At 39.1% G+C, this 13,106-nt stretch overlaps 1 protein-coding gene across 1 annotated transcript; it reads right to left on the bottom strand.

Moving 5' to 3' along the window:
* Positions 1-1,950: 1,950 nt before the first annotated feature.
* Positions 1,951-5,896, bottom strand: LOC104887701 (F-box/LRR-repeat protein 13-like). The gene is given in 5 exon segments (XM_048638550.2): positions 1,951-2,523; positions 2,941-3,075; positions 3,170-3,644; positions 3,646-4,040; positions 5,764-5,896. Coding segments are annotated over 4 exon segments (1,254 nt in total). The 5' UTR covers positions 4,035-4,040; positions 5,764-5,896; the 3' UTR covers positions 1,951-2,268.
* Between the last annotated feature and the right edge of the window lie 7,210 nt (positions 5,897-13,106).

Here is a 13,106-nt window from a genome sequence, read left to right as displayed (position 1 = left end):
CTAATTTCCTCGTTTTCTACCCAAAAAAATAACATAAAAAAATAAAGGGAGAAAAATAAAAGGGAAAAAGAGAAAAAAAAAATGAAATCGGACTCCAAGGAGTATCGAACGAGAGACCTCCAACTGAAGAATACAAAAAACAATAGCGCACAAACTCCCGCTAAGCGACATTACTGCGTTTATTGTTGTACATAAACTGTACTTGTATCCTTTTTTTTCCAATTCTTCCTCGTTTTCTACCTAGATCCACGTGGGTTTGGTTGAACCTACTGAACTAGAGGTGATCAAGGTGAGCCCGACCCGCGAGCTTGGCTCGGTTAAAAAATGGGCGGGTTTTGAGCACACCTTTTGGCCCGACCTGATTTTTCGGGCAAAAATTATGGGCTACAGACAACCTAGATTAGGAAAAATAGGCTAAATTTCGATCCGGCATGAAAATAGCCCGAAAAGCCCGCTAGGCCGGCCCCGAATAACAAGCTTTGGCGCGGATTTTTTGGCGTAGCTCGGTCCGCGACTTTGGCCCGAAACGGGCCACTATTTTTGGCCAAAGCGCAGCCCGGCCCATGATTACCTCTACATTGAACCCACGTTGGATCCCCCCGCGCAAAATGAACAGCCTTACATTCAGCAACTTCTGGAGGCCAGTACGCCCGAGTCCTTACTGCCGAGAAAAAAACAGAACTAGTGGCGTCTTGTACCACAATCCCAAGACCCACCCAACCTTCAGCGCCTAAGTTAGCATCTATGTTGACTTTGATGGTGTCCCTAGGTGGGGCGGCGAGCCACCTATTTGAACTCGGCTGCTGCGCCAATTGTGGCCTGCCCTAGATGCGTGAAGTATAGTAATTGAACTCTTCGACTTGTCTAGTCACGCGTTGGTGCAACACCACAAAAGGAGCGCTTTGATTCTCAAACATGAATTTATTTATTTCGCACCATATATGCCACACGAGAAAGCACTCACGTTGCACTATCTTTTTGTCCAACGTCTGCCATCTCTCCAACACCTCACAACCATCCTCCTCGACATGCTGGCTCATCATAGCATGGCAACCACTATCCTCCCATAGCTTACAGATCCGCAGGCAAGAAAAGAAAGCATGGTGTATAGACTCCTCCACATTCGAGCACCAAGGGCAAGGCCCCTCCTCTAGCAAGTGTGTGCGTCTAAGCACCTCTCGTGTGGGTAGGGATTTAGTGCAATATCTCAATAAAAAGTGACGAACCTTCAGTGATATATCCAAACCTCACAAAAAGATCCAAGCTCTATAAAAATCATCTAAGTTACCCCCTTTTCCCGAGCATATAAGCCGTCTTCATAGAATAGAGACTATCCTTCGAATATGCCCAAGTTGAAACATCGCTTACACCCCTTGAACTCAACAGAATCGCCAATATACATTTTTGGTCCCTCTCACTAAAACTTCTCTCAATTATGTCAACCTTCCACTCTTTCGAATCAACATCGATCCCCCATTTTGTTGGTTAGTTTAGGCCCTATTCTTTTGAAATGTGTTGAACTGAACTAAACTTAACTGTGTTAAACTAAAATGTGCTTAACTGAACTGAATGAAAACTGTGAGAGAAAACCACTAAACTAAACTAAAATGAAAAATAGTCCAAAAGAACAGGGTATTAGTCTGGTAGTTTTTCCCCCTCATATATATGTATATACATACATTTTTATAAATAAATACAGTTCGAGGATCAGGTACCCAGTTATGCAAATGAAACCACATCTAAATCGTTTACGATACGGTTAAAAACTCCTATGAAATGTAAAAGAGTTTCTTGAGTGAACAAAACTGGAGTTGGAAGAATGCTGCAAAACTCAAGTTTTTAGCAGTATAAGAACGTCAATTCAAATCTATGCAGAAGAGCTGAAACATAGTGAAGTCTAATACTAGCTGCAACCTACTTCACGATAGTAGAAAGCCATAACTCAAAGTCTCAAACACAATGAACAACCCAGCCATTCGAATTGCCAAAAAAACCATGCCGCAGCACAGAAACACCTAAAATTTGCCATAAGAAGTGATTACGATAGTAAATGAGCATTACAAATTTACAATACAAGAAAAGACGCAACTTTTTTCCCCAAAACCTGCGAGACAATTATAGGGGTGATTCATGAGCCAAAATGTTAAGAACCACCTATGAAATGTTCAACATTGTTTTATGTTATCCCATCTATATCTACCAAGATCAGAGAAATAAATGCCAGAGCAGTTAAGGTTTCTGGTTATGGCATATCAATTCTCAGCAAGATTAAACTACATTAACTTGACACACAGCTGATGATCTAGGAAGACTCAATAACTTCTTATAAAAATCTATCTCGCAATCTCGACTAGAGTAAGAGATTTTAATTTCCATCTCCTTCAAAGCCGATGCAGCCTTCAAAAAATAAGCTACAAGCCTGACTTCTTCATCATCATCAAAGGGGAGAATAATTTTAACAGTTTCCAGGCATGGCAAATGCTTGGGTGCGAATGCAGTATCAAAAACATAGCCATAATCAACCTGATGAATGAAACAACAGATTCAATTCAGAAATTTGTACACGAAGAGGCATAATGGGAAAATATAATTCAAAATATTGAATAGGCCACTTGTGACTTGTATCTTTTTATACAAAAAAAGCTATACTATATTTCTACCTTTTCAAACACTACAACAAAACTATTGATAATCAGCTAACTCTGACCAAATTCTGTTGGATACTTGTTTGTCCAAAAGTGACATCATAATGTACTATTATAATTTCTAGTCATTTCCATAGTTTTCGCCCTAAAAAAATACCAGTAGAATCTAGCAATAGGTAGAAAAAGTAATTGTGAAGTGCTGAAATGTAGTAATTTATGTAGAGCTATAAGTTGGAAAGTACATGATTATTGAGGCAGTAACTGAAAAAAATTCCTTTATAAAAGAAAAACTTACATCAAAAAGGACCAAAGATTTTAAGTTGGGAGCAGATTGTAATAGCTCACACATATCCGCATCAGCTTCACATTCCAAAAAGGTCAAATTTTGAAATAAAGGTAGCTTTTCTGCGTTTATATTGGCCTGCAAAAACTGATGAGCAAACAGGTCAAAATATGAACCTAGTACTTTTACAGCCGCACGAAAATATAACATTGAAGAGATTCAGGAAGTAATAAAGACTTACCTTATGGCCTAAGTGCAAAGATTTTACCCCGGAAACTTTCCTTAAAAGCTGTTCTGCTTGTCGTTGACAATTAACCTCATCCTCAAAAGATACGTTCAGATCTGCTTCAATGAGTGAACACATATCCCCAATGTTAAACTGTGACAGTGTACCATGAAGAGAAAGGTATCTAAGGTTTGGTGTCTTAACGTGAAAACATGTCGAACCATCGCAACACCATTTTATTTTCATTGACTTCAGGGTCGATGACTCTATGTAAAGGTTTTCGGGTATGCCATCACATCCAATAATGTGAAGTTCTTTGAGAACAAGGCAACTAGACAGCAGCCTCTTCATGAATCCATCATCAGGAAACTTTACGTACTGAAGCTCGATGGTCTCAAGGTTTGGTAAATGCGCAAACATCAAGGTACTCATAATTATCTTTCCTTCTAGTTTTAAAACCCTGAGCTTCTCACCTGAAAGAAGCCTGGTAAAGGCTGATACTAAGCTCGTGAATTTTACGGCTTGCTGCAGCAGTCAGCCATGAATTGACATAAATCTCATCAACATCGTGGAGATTTAAACAAAAACGTTGTACATAGGATACATTGTTGTGAAGGAGAACTTTATCCACAAAACTCTTGAAACATATTGTTTGCTCCAAACTGAGCTGTCTGTGTTTGTAATAATCAGGCTTATCAGTGTCAGTGAAGTCAAGAGCGGGAACTTTCATCCATATATACCGCCATCTTTTTGACAATATGCTGGTTTTAACAACAGACTTTGTAGAGAGAAAAGATAAAACAAGACAGAGAACTGTGTCTGGTAGTATACTGATGCAGTCTGTATGTTTCCTACGACGCCGATTTTGCGGACTTGACATTGGCACCTTGAGAAAATACAACTTAAATAAATAAGAATATAGAGGAGTTTATACTCTATTTAGGCACAAAAGTAAGCAAAGCAATATAGTTGGAATTTCTATATGGAAAAGAAACACAATTACATTGTTGTAAGTACACAGTCTAAAATCTTGTTATACAAAAATGACAGATTTATAAATACAAGACTAAATCAGACTCGGGAAGATAAAGCAACTCTACTCAACCAAATGGCACTAATATTCATGAGCCCAAACTAGTGATGAACAAATCAATAGCGAAGAAAGGTCATTAGCCGCAACCCCTTCCAATAATCCTTTACGAGCTGCCTTTGCAACAAAGCGACCAAATCTGCGATTATCTCACTCAGGGTAGATCTCCTATCTCTAATAGATAATCAAATAAACTTATATCACTAGCGTGGTCCATGTCTAGGAGTGGAAATTATTTGGATAAAAACCGAAATCCAATCCAAACCGAATTAGTAATTCGGATTGGATTCAGCTTGAGTTTTTGAAAAATCGGATTTTTGGATTGTATTGGATTGAGGGTTATTGGATTTAAAAATCCGAAATAACCGAATAGTTTATAGGCTCTATATTGTATATTTATGATAAGGCTTAACTGAATTTGTATAATTAAGAAACCCAAATGGTCTAGCAACCTACCCTTCCCTTCCCCTACAAGTTAAAACCCTAACTTGTTGCTGTAAATTTGAACCTGGTATTTAGTTAAACATGTTGTTATGCTATTGTTGAAACTTTTGTTGTAATGCATTATTAGTTGTTATTAGTTTATTAACGAATTTTTATCGTATTGTATGTATTACTTATATTTTCAAGCACTTTCTTTTGATGCTCACGCCAAATTTATTTCATTCGAAAAACAAAGTTTAAAAAAACTGGATAATCCGGATCATATCCAATTTAATGTTTCGGATGTGATTGGATTGGAGTCAAACTCTAATTGGTTTAGATTTGGATTGAAAAATTATGATCCAAATTTTATTTAGATAGGATTGGATTAGGCTTAAATCCGAACCATACACCAATAGATGGTAATCTACCCACAGGGCACAGAAAGTCATTTTTGAACCAAAACACGCTAAGAAAATGGGAAGGTCACTGCAATCACAAATCCAATTCCAAATACTACATCATAGCTTTGCATGCAAATAAATTAAGAAGTACCTAGTGACGAACAGAAAAAGGCCAAATTCAGGATATGTAATCCAGCATTGACATTGTAAAACCAAATCTAATTTCTCAGTTAATTATGAATATCACTCCACCTTATTGTTTGCAAACATACTTCTTGATAAGGTATCAATTTTCCAACCATGTCTTATTTCTGAACAAAACATAGTTATAATATCCATTCATGTTACCAAGCATATTAAATAAGTAAAAGTGTAAAACGAATTTCAAGGTCTTAATTTGTTGGAGATTTTGTTTAAAAGATTTATCTGGATGAAACCCTAATTCCGGAATTATGACTGATGATTTAGAATAGATACTCGATTCAATTTGGTTGGTGAAAGAGTAGCTCACGGTTGATTAAGCATTCAAAAAGTACGAAACTAATTCAACCAATGCAGAAAAATTACGAAATTCAAAACAAAATTACTGCAAAACAGCAGAAGAAATAATTCAAAACTCGAGTAAGATTGATAAGTGATAACATCTTAATTAATATAATTACAACCACTAATTCGGAAACGAATAAACTTACCGGAGACTCTGCAAGCTCACGTAATCAACAAAATTGGAGTATTTGAAAATGTGCTTATATACTTGAAATTATGTTACCAAGGCAAAAGAGATATCTGATATCATAATTTAAAGCTGAAGCTAATAAGGTAGCAACCGTCCCGCTCTTTTCTCTCTCTCTTCTTTTCTCTCTCTCTTCTTTTCTCTCCTCTCCTTACTTTCACAAAACCCTAATTTTCAACTTACGGGTTACCGCTACCTTTTTGGACGGTGGTAACTGGTAAGCCCCTTCTCTCTTTTTGTTACTAGTTTAGTTTGAAAACTTTGTTTTTGGGTTTTTGGGTAATTCAAGAGGTTTATTTATTGATCGAAATTTATGCGGAGTTGCAACAGATGTCAAGACTTCGTATACAATCACTCCAATTGAATTCAATTCTACTTCGCCAACTCAAAACAAGCGTTGTTTGGCAATTGAGTGTTAGCTACTAGTTGTTGCAGTTTTAATTGGCTAGGTTAACTATTGATTTGAATGTTTGTGTTTGTTTTACGGGAACAAAATATATCACTAATAATAAGTCAAACTATAAATACAATGATTTTTAAATTCTGAAAAATACAGATTTACCAAATTGCAATAATTTTCACAATGGAACTAATTAATTTTAAGCATACACGAGCACAACTCTAACTCCATTGCTTCAAGTTTAATTGAAACAAGCAGTGTAATCCGATGTTTTTGCATCTTTCTAAGTAGAGACTTTCACAATCTGACACTGGGATATAATTGTTCCCTGTGATGAATTGCTGAAAAAACCTAAACCCTTATGGATTTAGATCATTTCCAAATCATTGACACCATGAAAAAAAACTCATACAAAGATGAGAATCAACCACCAAGAAGGCAAAGAAAAACTCTTATAAATGAATAGAGCTGAACAAAAGAAAGCAACAAACACTAGTGGAAAAAAGCAGTAGGGCTGCGCTGAAAATGGTATGTAGGGTTGCGCTTTTAGAGGGCAGCCCTTTCCATCGCAGCCCTTCATTATTCAAGTAGGGCTGCGCTAGAAAAGCGCAGCCCTTCAAGACGAAGGGCTGCGCTTTTTTCAAAAAGGCGCAGCCCTTCCTGATAGGAAGGGCTGCGCCTTTTTGAAAAAAGCGCAGCCCTTCTAGCAAGAAGGGCTGCGCCTCCTTTACAAGCGCAGCCCTTCTTGCTTTAGAAGGGCAGCCCTTCTAGCAAGAAGGGCTGCGCTAGTTTAAACTAGCGCAGCCCTTCTTACTTGAAGGGTTGCGCTATTTTAAACTAGCGCAGCCCTTCACTATAATTTTTTTTTTTTTATTTTGCTTGCACACAGCCTGCACATACCAGCAGCACAGCCTGCACCCACACACCAGCCCCACCCCCACCCATAACCTCTCTTGGACAAGAAAAAAATGCAAATTGCAATACGATAATATATGACAAGTGGAGAAAGGTAATAATTAACTTCAAATATATTAAAAATGTAAAAAGTGTACATAGGTGATAGAAACTAGCTAGTACATTATTGTTGGAGCGAAAATCTCATCCTATGCAATCATCGGTAATGTAGGACGCCAACTTATCCCGAACTTCGTCAATTTCTTCTTTGGTGAAGTTCCTCAAACGTGGTTTGGAACTAGCATAAACCTTGCAAATAACCAAGGAATAAACATATACAAAAAGTCAATCATTTTACCGTAGTTAGTACTTCTAAAAATGACATATATCTTCCCGAAATGGAATCAAAATCAAATGCAAGCCTAAAAGTCTACACACTAGTTATAATATATCTCATATAATCATGTTCAAAGAGAATTTGAGGTTAAATCACTTCATAACTACATTTTGGGAGCGAAAAGGCCAAATTAGGCCAAAATAGGCCGGAAATGGCCTTTTTCGTTCCCGAAATGCAACCAACAAGAAATTAAAGCCTAAAAGTCTACACACTAGTTATAATATATCTCATATAATCATGTTCAAAGAGAATTTGGGGTTAAATCACTTCATAAATACATTTTGGGAGCGAAAATCCAAAATAGGCCAAAATAGGCCGGAAATGGCCTTTTCGTTCCCAAATGCAACCAACAAGAAATTAAAGCCTGAATCTAATATACTAGTTATAATATGCCTCATATAATCATGTTCAAAGAGAATTTGAGGTTAAATCACTTCATAAATACATTTTGGGAGCGAAAAGCCAAAATAGGCCAAAATAGGCCGGAAATGGCCTTTTCGTTCCCAAATGCAACCAACAAGAAATTAAAGCCTAAGAATCATACTAGTTATAATATGCCTCATATAATCATGTTCAAAGAGAATTTGAGGTTAAATCACTTCATAATACATTTTGGGAGCGAAAAGCCAAAATAGGCCAAATAGGCCGGAAATGGCCTTTTCGTTCCCGAAATGCAACCAACAAGAAATTAAAGCCTAAGAATCTACATACTAGTTATAATATGCCTCATATAATCATGTTCAAAGAGAATTTGAGGTTAAATCACTTCATAACTACATTTTGGGAGCGAAAAGGCCAAAATAGCCCAAAATAGGCCGGAATTGGCCTTTTCGTTCCCGAAATGCAACCAACAACAAATTAAAGCCTAAGAATCTACATACTAGTTATAATATGCCTCATATAATCATGTTCAAAGAGAATTTGAGGTTAAATCACATCATAACTACATTTTGGGAGCGAAAAGGCTAAAATAGGCCGGAAATACAAAAACAACAATTGGAAACCTAAAAGTTACATACCTTTCGAAGATCAACAACATCTTTGCAATAGTTGACGATATCGAGCATGAACCTCATACGTAATACCCACACGCAAGTCCACCTTCTTGTACCGGACACTAAAATTCACCAAAGATGCAATAAATGACATGTTATATGTGTATTATGTGTTTGTATAAAAGGATGCAAAAAATATTACATGTTACCTCGACTAAATACCAAACAGGAGCTTTTCCTTGTCGAAGTCCAGATGAAGTAATCTTCTTCATCACACTACATCAATACACATTATTATAAGATTAGATGTACATTTAATATTTAATAAGCTAATAAGTGTGCATATATAGTTTCAATTAGGCTACCTATTTAACAATGATTTGACTAGTAAGGACCGTATTGTTCCTTTACGCAAAGAATCAAAGTGGTAGACTTCGTTACTTGACACACATATTGCAATGAGTGTCCAATGGTTCCTACAACAATAAAAATAATGTTATTGTTATCGTAGAACAACTAATAGGTCAATTTAATTAATTAAAAAGTCAGTTTACGAAGCATACGATTCAATGTAAGGAAGAAGAACGATCTTATATCCAAGACGAGAACATGCGTTCAAAGAATCCTTGAGATATACTTTACCTCTTTTTCGTTTTGTACGCAACTGTCATCTCGTACAAAGCTTGGACATAACCAACCAAAGATTGGCTGACTAGATCGCCTCACATCATTGTATAATAGCCTGAGAATTCATATTGATAAAAATAAAACTTACTTATTATGGAAGTTATTATTAGTTGGATTGAATACTACTTAATTAATAAAGTATTACCTCATGAATGTTTGTATCATGGAAACATTCAACTCTTCCCCAAGTAAGAATTCTTTAATATCATCCTTACAAATGAAGGTCGATGTTCCTCATCAATGTAGTGGAATTGGTGGTGCGACAACTTAATCTCAATCATTGCTCCATCGGCTGCATCACTAATGCACTCATGTAGCCAGAAGCACGGTTTAGTAAGGCGTTGCACCACCTCCATATCCGTAATGAGTGGATACTTTGCTGAAGAATTCGTTCCCACTTGGGCACGTCGGCCTCCCTGAGGTGAAGCTACCTTCTTTCCCTTCCTGTCGGCCTTCCCCGAACCCTAGTAATTAGTTAAATTAAAAGATATTACTGACAATCATATATAGGAACTATAAAAAGAAAACTATGTATATAACTTATGTTAGAGATTGTACCTGATATGCTAACCGCACCAATGCACGCGGCCATAGAATATAACTGCCAATGGAATCAGACAATAACTGTAGACCAACTGCTGCATTCGGCAGCGGAAGAGGAAATGCTTCGAAACCGGTCACAATGTCTTCAACGCTGACCACATAGTGAATATCAGCTACTGGCTGGTTGTGCAATAGTGGCCGGTCCCTAGGGGGCTGTACAGATCCATAAGCCACGATAATGAATCTACCATGACCATCTCCTTGATTACATAGCTCACATGGTGTCTCTTCCTTTAAAAAAAAACTCTATTCAAGGTTAGTCTATGAAACAACATATTTAAGAACAATAGTTGTGTGATATTAAACAATTACCGTTAACTCCGGTTGTGGACGAGGCTGCGTAGGAACAGGCTGCGTAGGAACAGGCTGCATAGGAACATTGCCCTGCGTGAAAGCACCAAAAGTCGGTAAGCCCATCTGCGCCAAAATGGCGTTGAAATTCTGAGTCATCTCCGCTCTGAGCTCCTCCCGAAGTTCGGCTTTCATAGCCTCCACATCTATGGAAGGTGATGAATTGACACTGGAGGTAGTGGATCTGGACGTAGAGGTGTATTGATCACCATACACCTTTCTCACCCCGAGGCGGACACCTCCTACGCCCCTCACACGTCCATACTGGTCCCGTCCTAGAGTCTCGTGTAAGGCATCAACTTGTCCTCTAGGAGTGAACTCACCAGCTGCCTCCTTTTCCTTCAAGCCAATCTGCATAAATGATGAGAGAAATACTCGTGAGCGCAGAAGTTATATTATTATGTAAACCTTATCAATAACTTATAATATGTACTTACAATGGCATTAGCTATCTGTTTTGTTCCGGGATCAGGTATGATTCTCTGTCCCTTTGCATCAACCCCATGCATGGAACACACCAATCGAGCACTCTATCTGGTTGCCGCTGTGCAGCTGTCGTCGTAGAGCTAGTGCCCGATTGCGTCGTGGTCGACGCAAGCGTGGGGTAATGGTCATACATCCACGATTCTCTCGCCTGACCATACGAATGAGCACCCAGATGGTGGTAGTGCTTCCTAGATTTTGCATTCGCGCTATTTTGCTCACGAATTGCCTGAAACACACAAATATAAACAAAGGTTAGATATGGTGTTATATAATATTGGATCTGAAGTAATAAATCTTAGCTAGTAAAAAATTCTTACAACAACTTCTGGGGTAGTTGTTTTTTGTGCAACAAATGCATGCCACTGCTCAGCTGTGATATGCCTCCATATCTGATATGGAAGCTTGGAGGGATCCTCGAATGATGTGTCAGTGAAGCCTCAGAAGAAGGTGTTGCTTCCCCGTCGTAGATTTTCTTCTTCTTTGTTCCCCCGACTTTTCTCCGCTTCGTGATCCACCCCGACACTAGCTTGGCCTTGAAGTCTCGGAACCTTTGGGCAACTGCGGATAGAAACAGATTCTTCTTCGCTTCATCGTTTGGAATATGGAATTGATTCTACAAAGAACGCATATCACAAATTACTCAATATTACATAGTATATTTAACCAAAGTGTTAAAATTCTAAATAAGTATACGCGAATCTTACCATAGTATCTTCCCAAATCATCTTCTTCAAAGACTCGGGGACCTCTTTCCATGAGGGGGGGCAGGGGGGGGGGTTAGGGGGCTGCAGGGGGGAAAGGGGGGGGGGCAGGGGGGGGGGGGTTGGGGGGTCTGCAGGGGGGGAAGGGGGGGGGGCGGGGGTGTGGGGGTCTGCAGGGGGGAAAGGGGGGCAGGGGGTGTGGGGGTCTGCAGGGGGAAAGGGGGGGGCAGGGGGGGGTTAGGGGGGGGTTGCAGGGGGAAAGGGGGGCAAGGGGGGGGGTTAGGGGGGTCTGCAGGGGGGAAAGGGGGGCAGGGGGGGTTGGGGGGTCTGCAGGGGGAAGTGGGGGGTCTGCAGGGGGGAAGTGGGGGCAGGGGGGAAGTGGGCAGCGGTGGGGGAGGGGGGTGTCAGCAGGTGGGGAAGGGGGGCAGCATGGTGGGGAGGAGGGTGGGCAAGGGGGTGGGGGGGTGGGGCGGGCATGGGTAGCGAAAAGGCCAAAATAGGCCAAATAGGCCGGAAATGCCTTTTCGTTCCCAAAATCCAACCAACAAGAAATTAAAGCCTAAAAATCTACATATAGTTACATTATACATCATATGATCATGTTCAAAAAGAATTTGAGGTTAAATCACTTCATAAGTACATTTTGGGAGCGAAAAGGCCAAAATAGGCCAAATAGGCCGGAAATGGCCTTTTCGTTCCCAAAATCAACCAACAAGAAATTAAAGCCTAAAAATCTACATACTAGTTACATTATACATCATAATCATGTTCAAAAAGAATTTGAGGTTAAATCACTTCATAAGTACATTTTGGGAGCGAAAAGGCCAAAAAAGGCCAAAATAGGCCGGAAATGGCCTTTTCGTTCCCAAAATGCAACCAACAAGAAATTAAAGCCTAAAAATCTACATACTAGTTACATTATACATCATATATCATGTTCAAAAAGAATTTGAGGTTAAATCACTTCATAAGTACTTTTGGGAGCGAAAAGGCCAAAATAGGCCAAAATAGGCCGGAAATGGCCTTTTCGTTCCCAAAATCAACCAACAAGAAATTAAAGCCTAAAAATCTACATACTAGTTACATTATACATCATATATCATGTTCAAAAAGAATTTGAGGTTAAATCACTTCATAAGTACATTTTGGGAGCGAAAAGGCCAAAATAGGCCAAAATAGGCCGGAAATGGCCTTTTCGTTCCCAAAATGCAACCAACAAGAAATTGAAGCCTAAAAATTGGAGAAATTACACACACCTGAGTTTATGTCTCATGATTCATTGAGCTTCCGCCTTTTCTTAGGATCCTCAAGTACATGTATCCCTTCCGTGTGATCTACACGCATATAATTCTCCGACATATTTACATCATCTTCCACACGAATTTCAGGATAGGTAAAGGGGGGAGGTCCTCAAATGCATCATATTCTTCCTCATTATCAACATCACCAATACCGAGGATACTCCTTTTACCAGGTACAACAATTGACCACTTATGATCAGCAGGATCAGTTACAAAAAATACTTGCTTCACTTGTGATGCAATTACAAATGGCTCCTCAGTTTCACGTAAACGACTAAGGTCAACAAGGGTGAAACCGCAAGGATCATCGTTTCTTACACAACGGCGATTATTGTCAACCCACGTGCAACACAAGAGGCAAATATTAAAAGTACAGTAGTCCAGCTCCCAGATTTCTTGTATTCGCCCATAGTAGTTGCTTTCAGCATGTACAGGCGACTTATCTTTCGAGCTTGCATATTGTGTAGACGACGCCACAAGTGAAACA

The sequence above is a fragment of the Beta vulgaris genome, chromosome 1 (assembly GCF_026745355.1).
Source record: "Beta vulgaris subsp. vulgaris cultivar EL10 chromosome 1, EL10.2, whole genome shotgun sequence".
Taxonomy (NCBI): Eukaryota; Viridiplantae; Streptophyta; class Magnoliopsida; order Caryophyllales; family Amaranthaceae; genus Beta; species Beta vulgaris.
The sequence above is the reverse complement of the archived record's forward strand: the minus strand, read 5'-3'. Positions and strand labels throughout refer to the sequence as shown.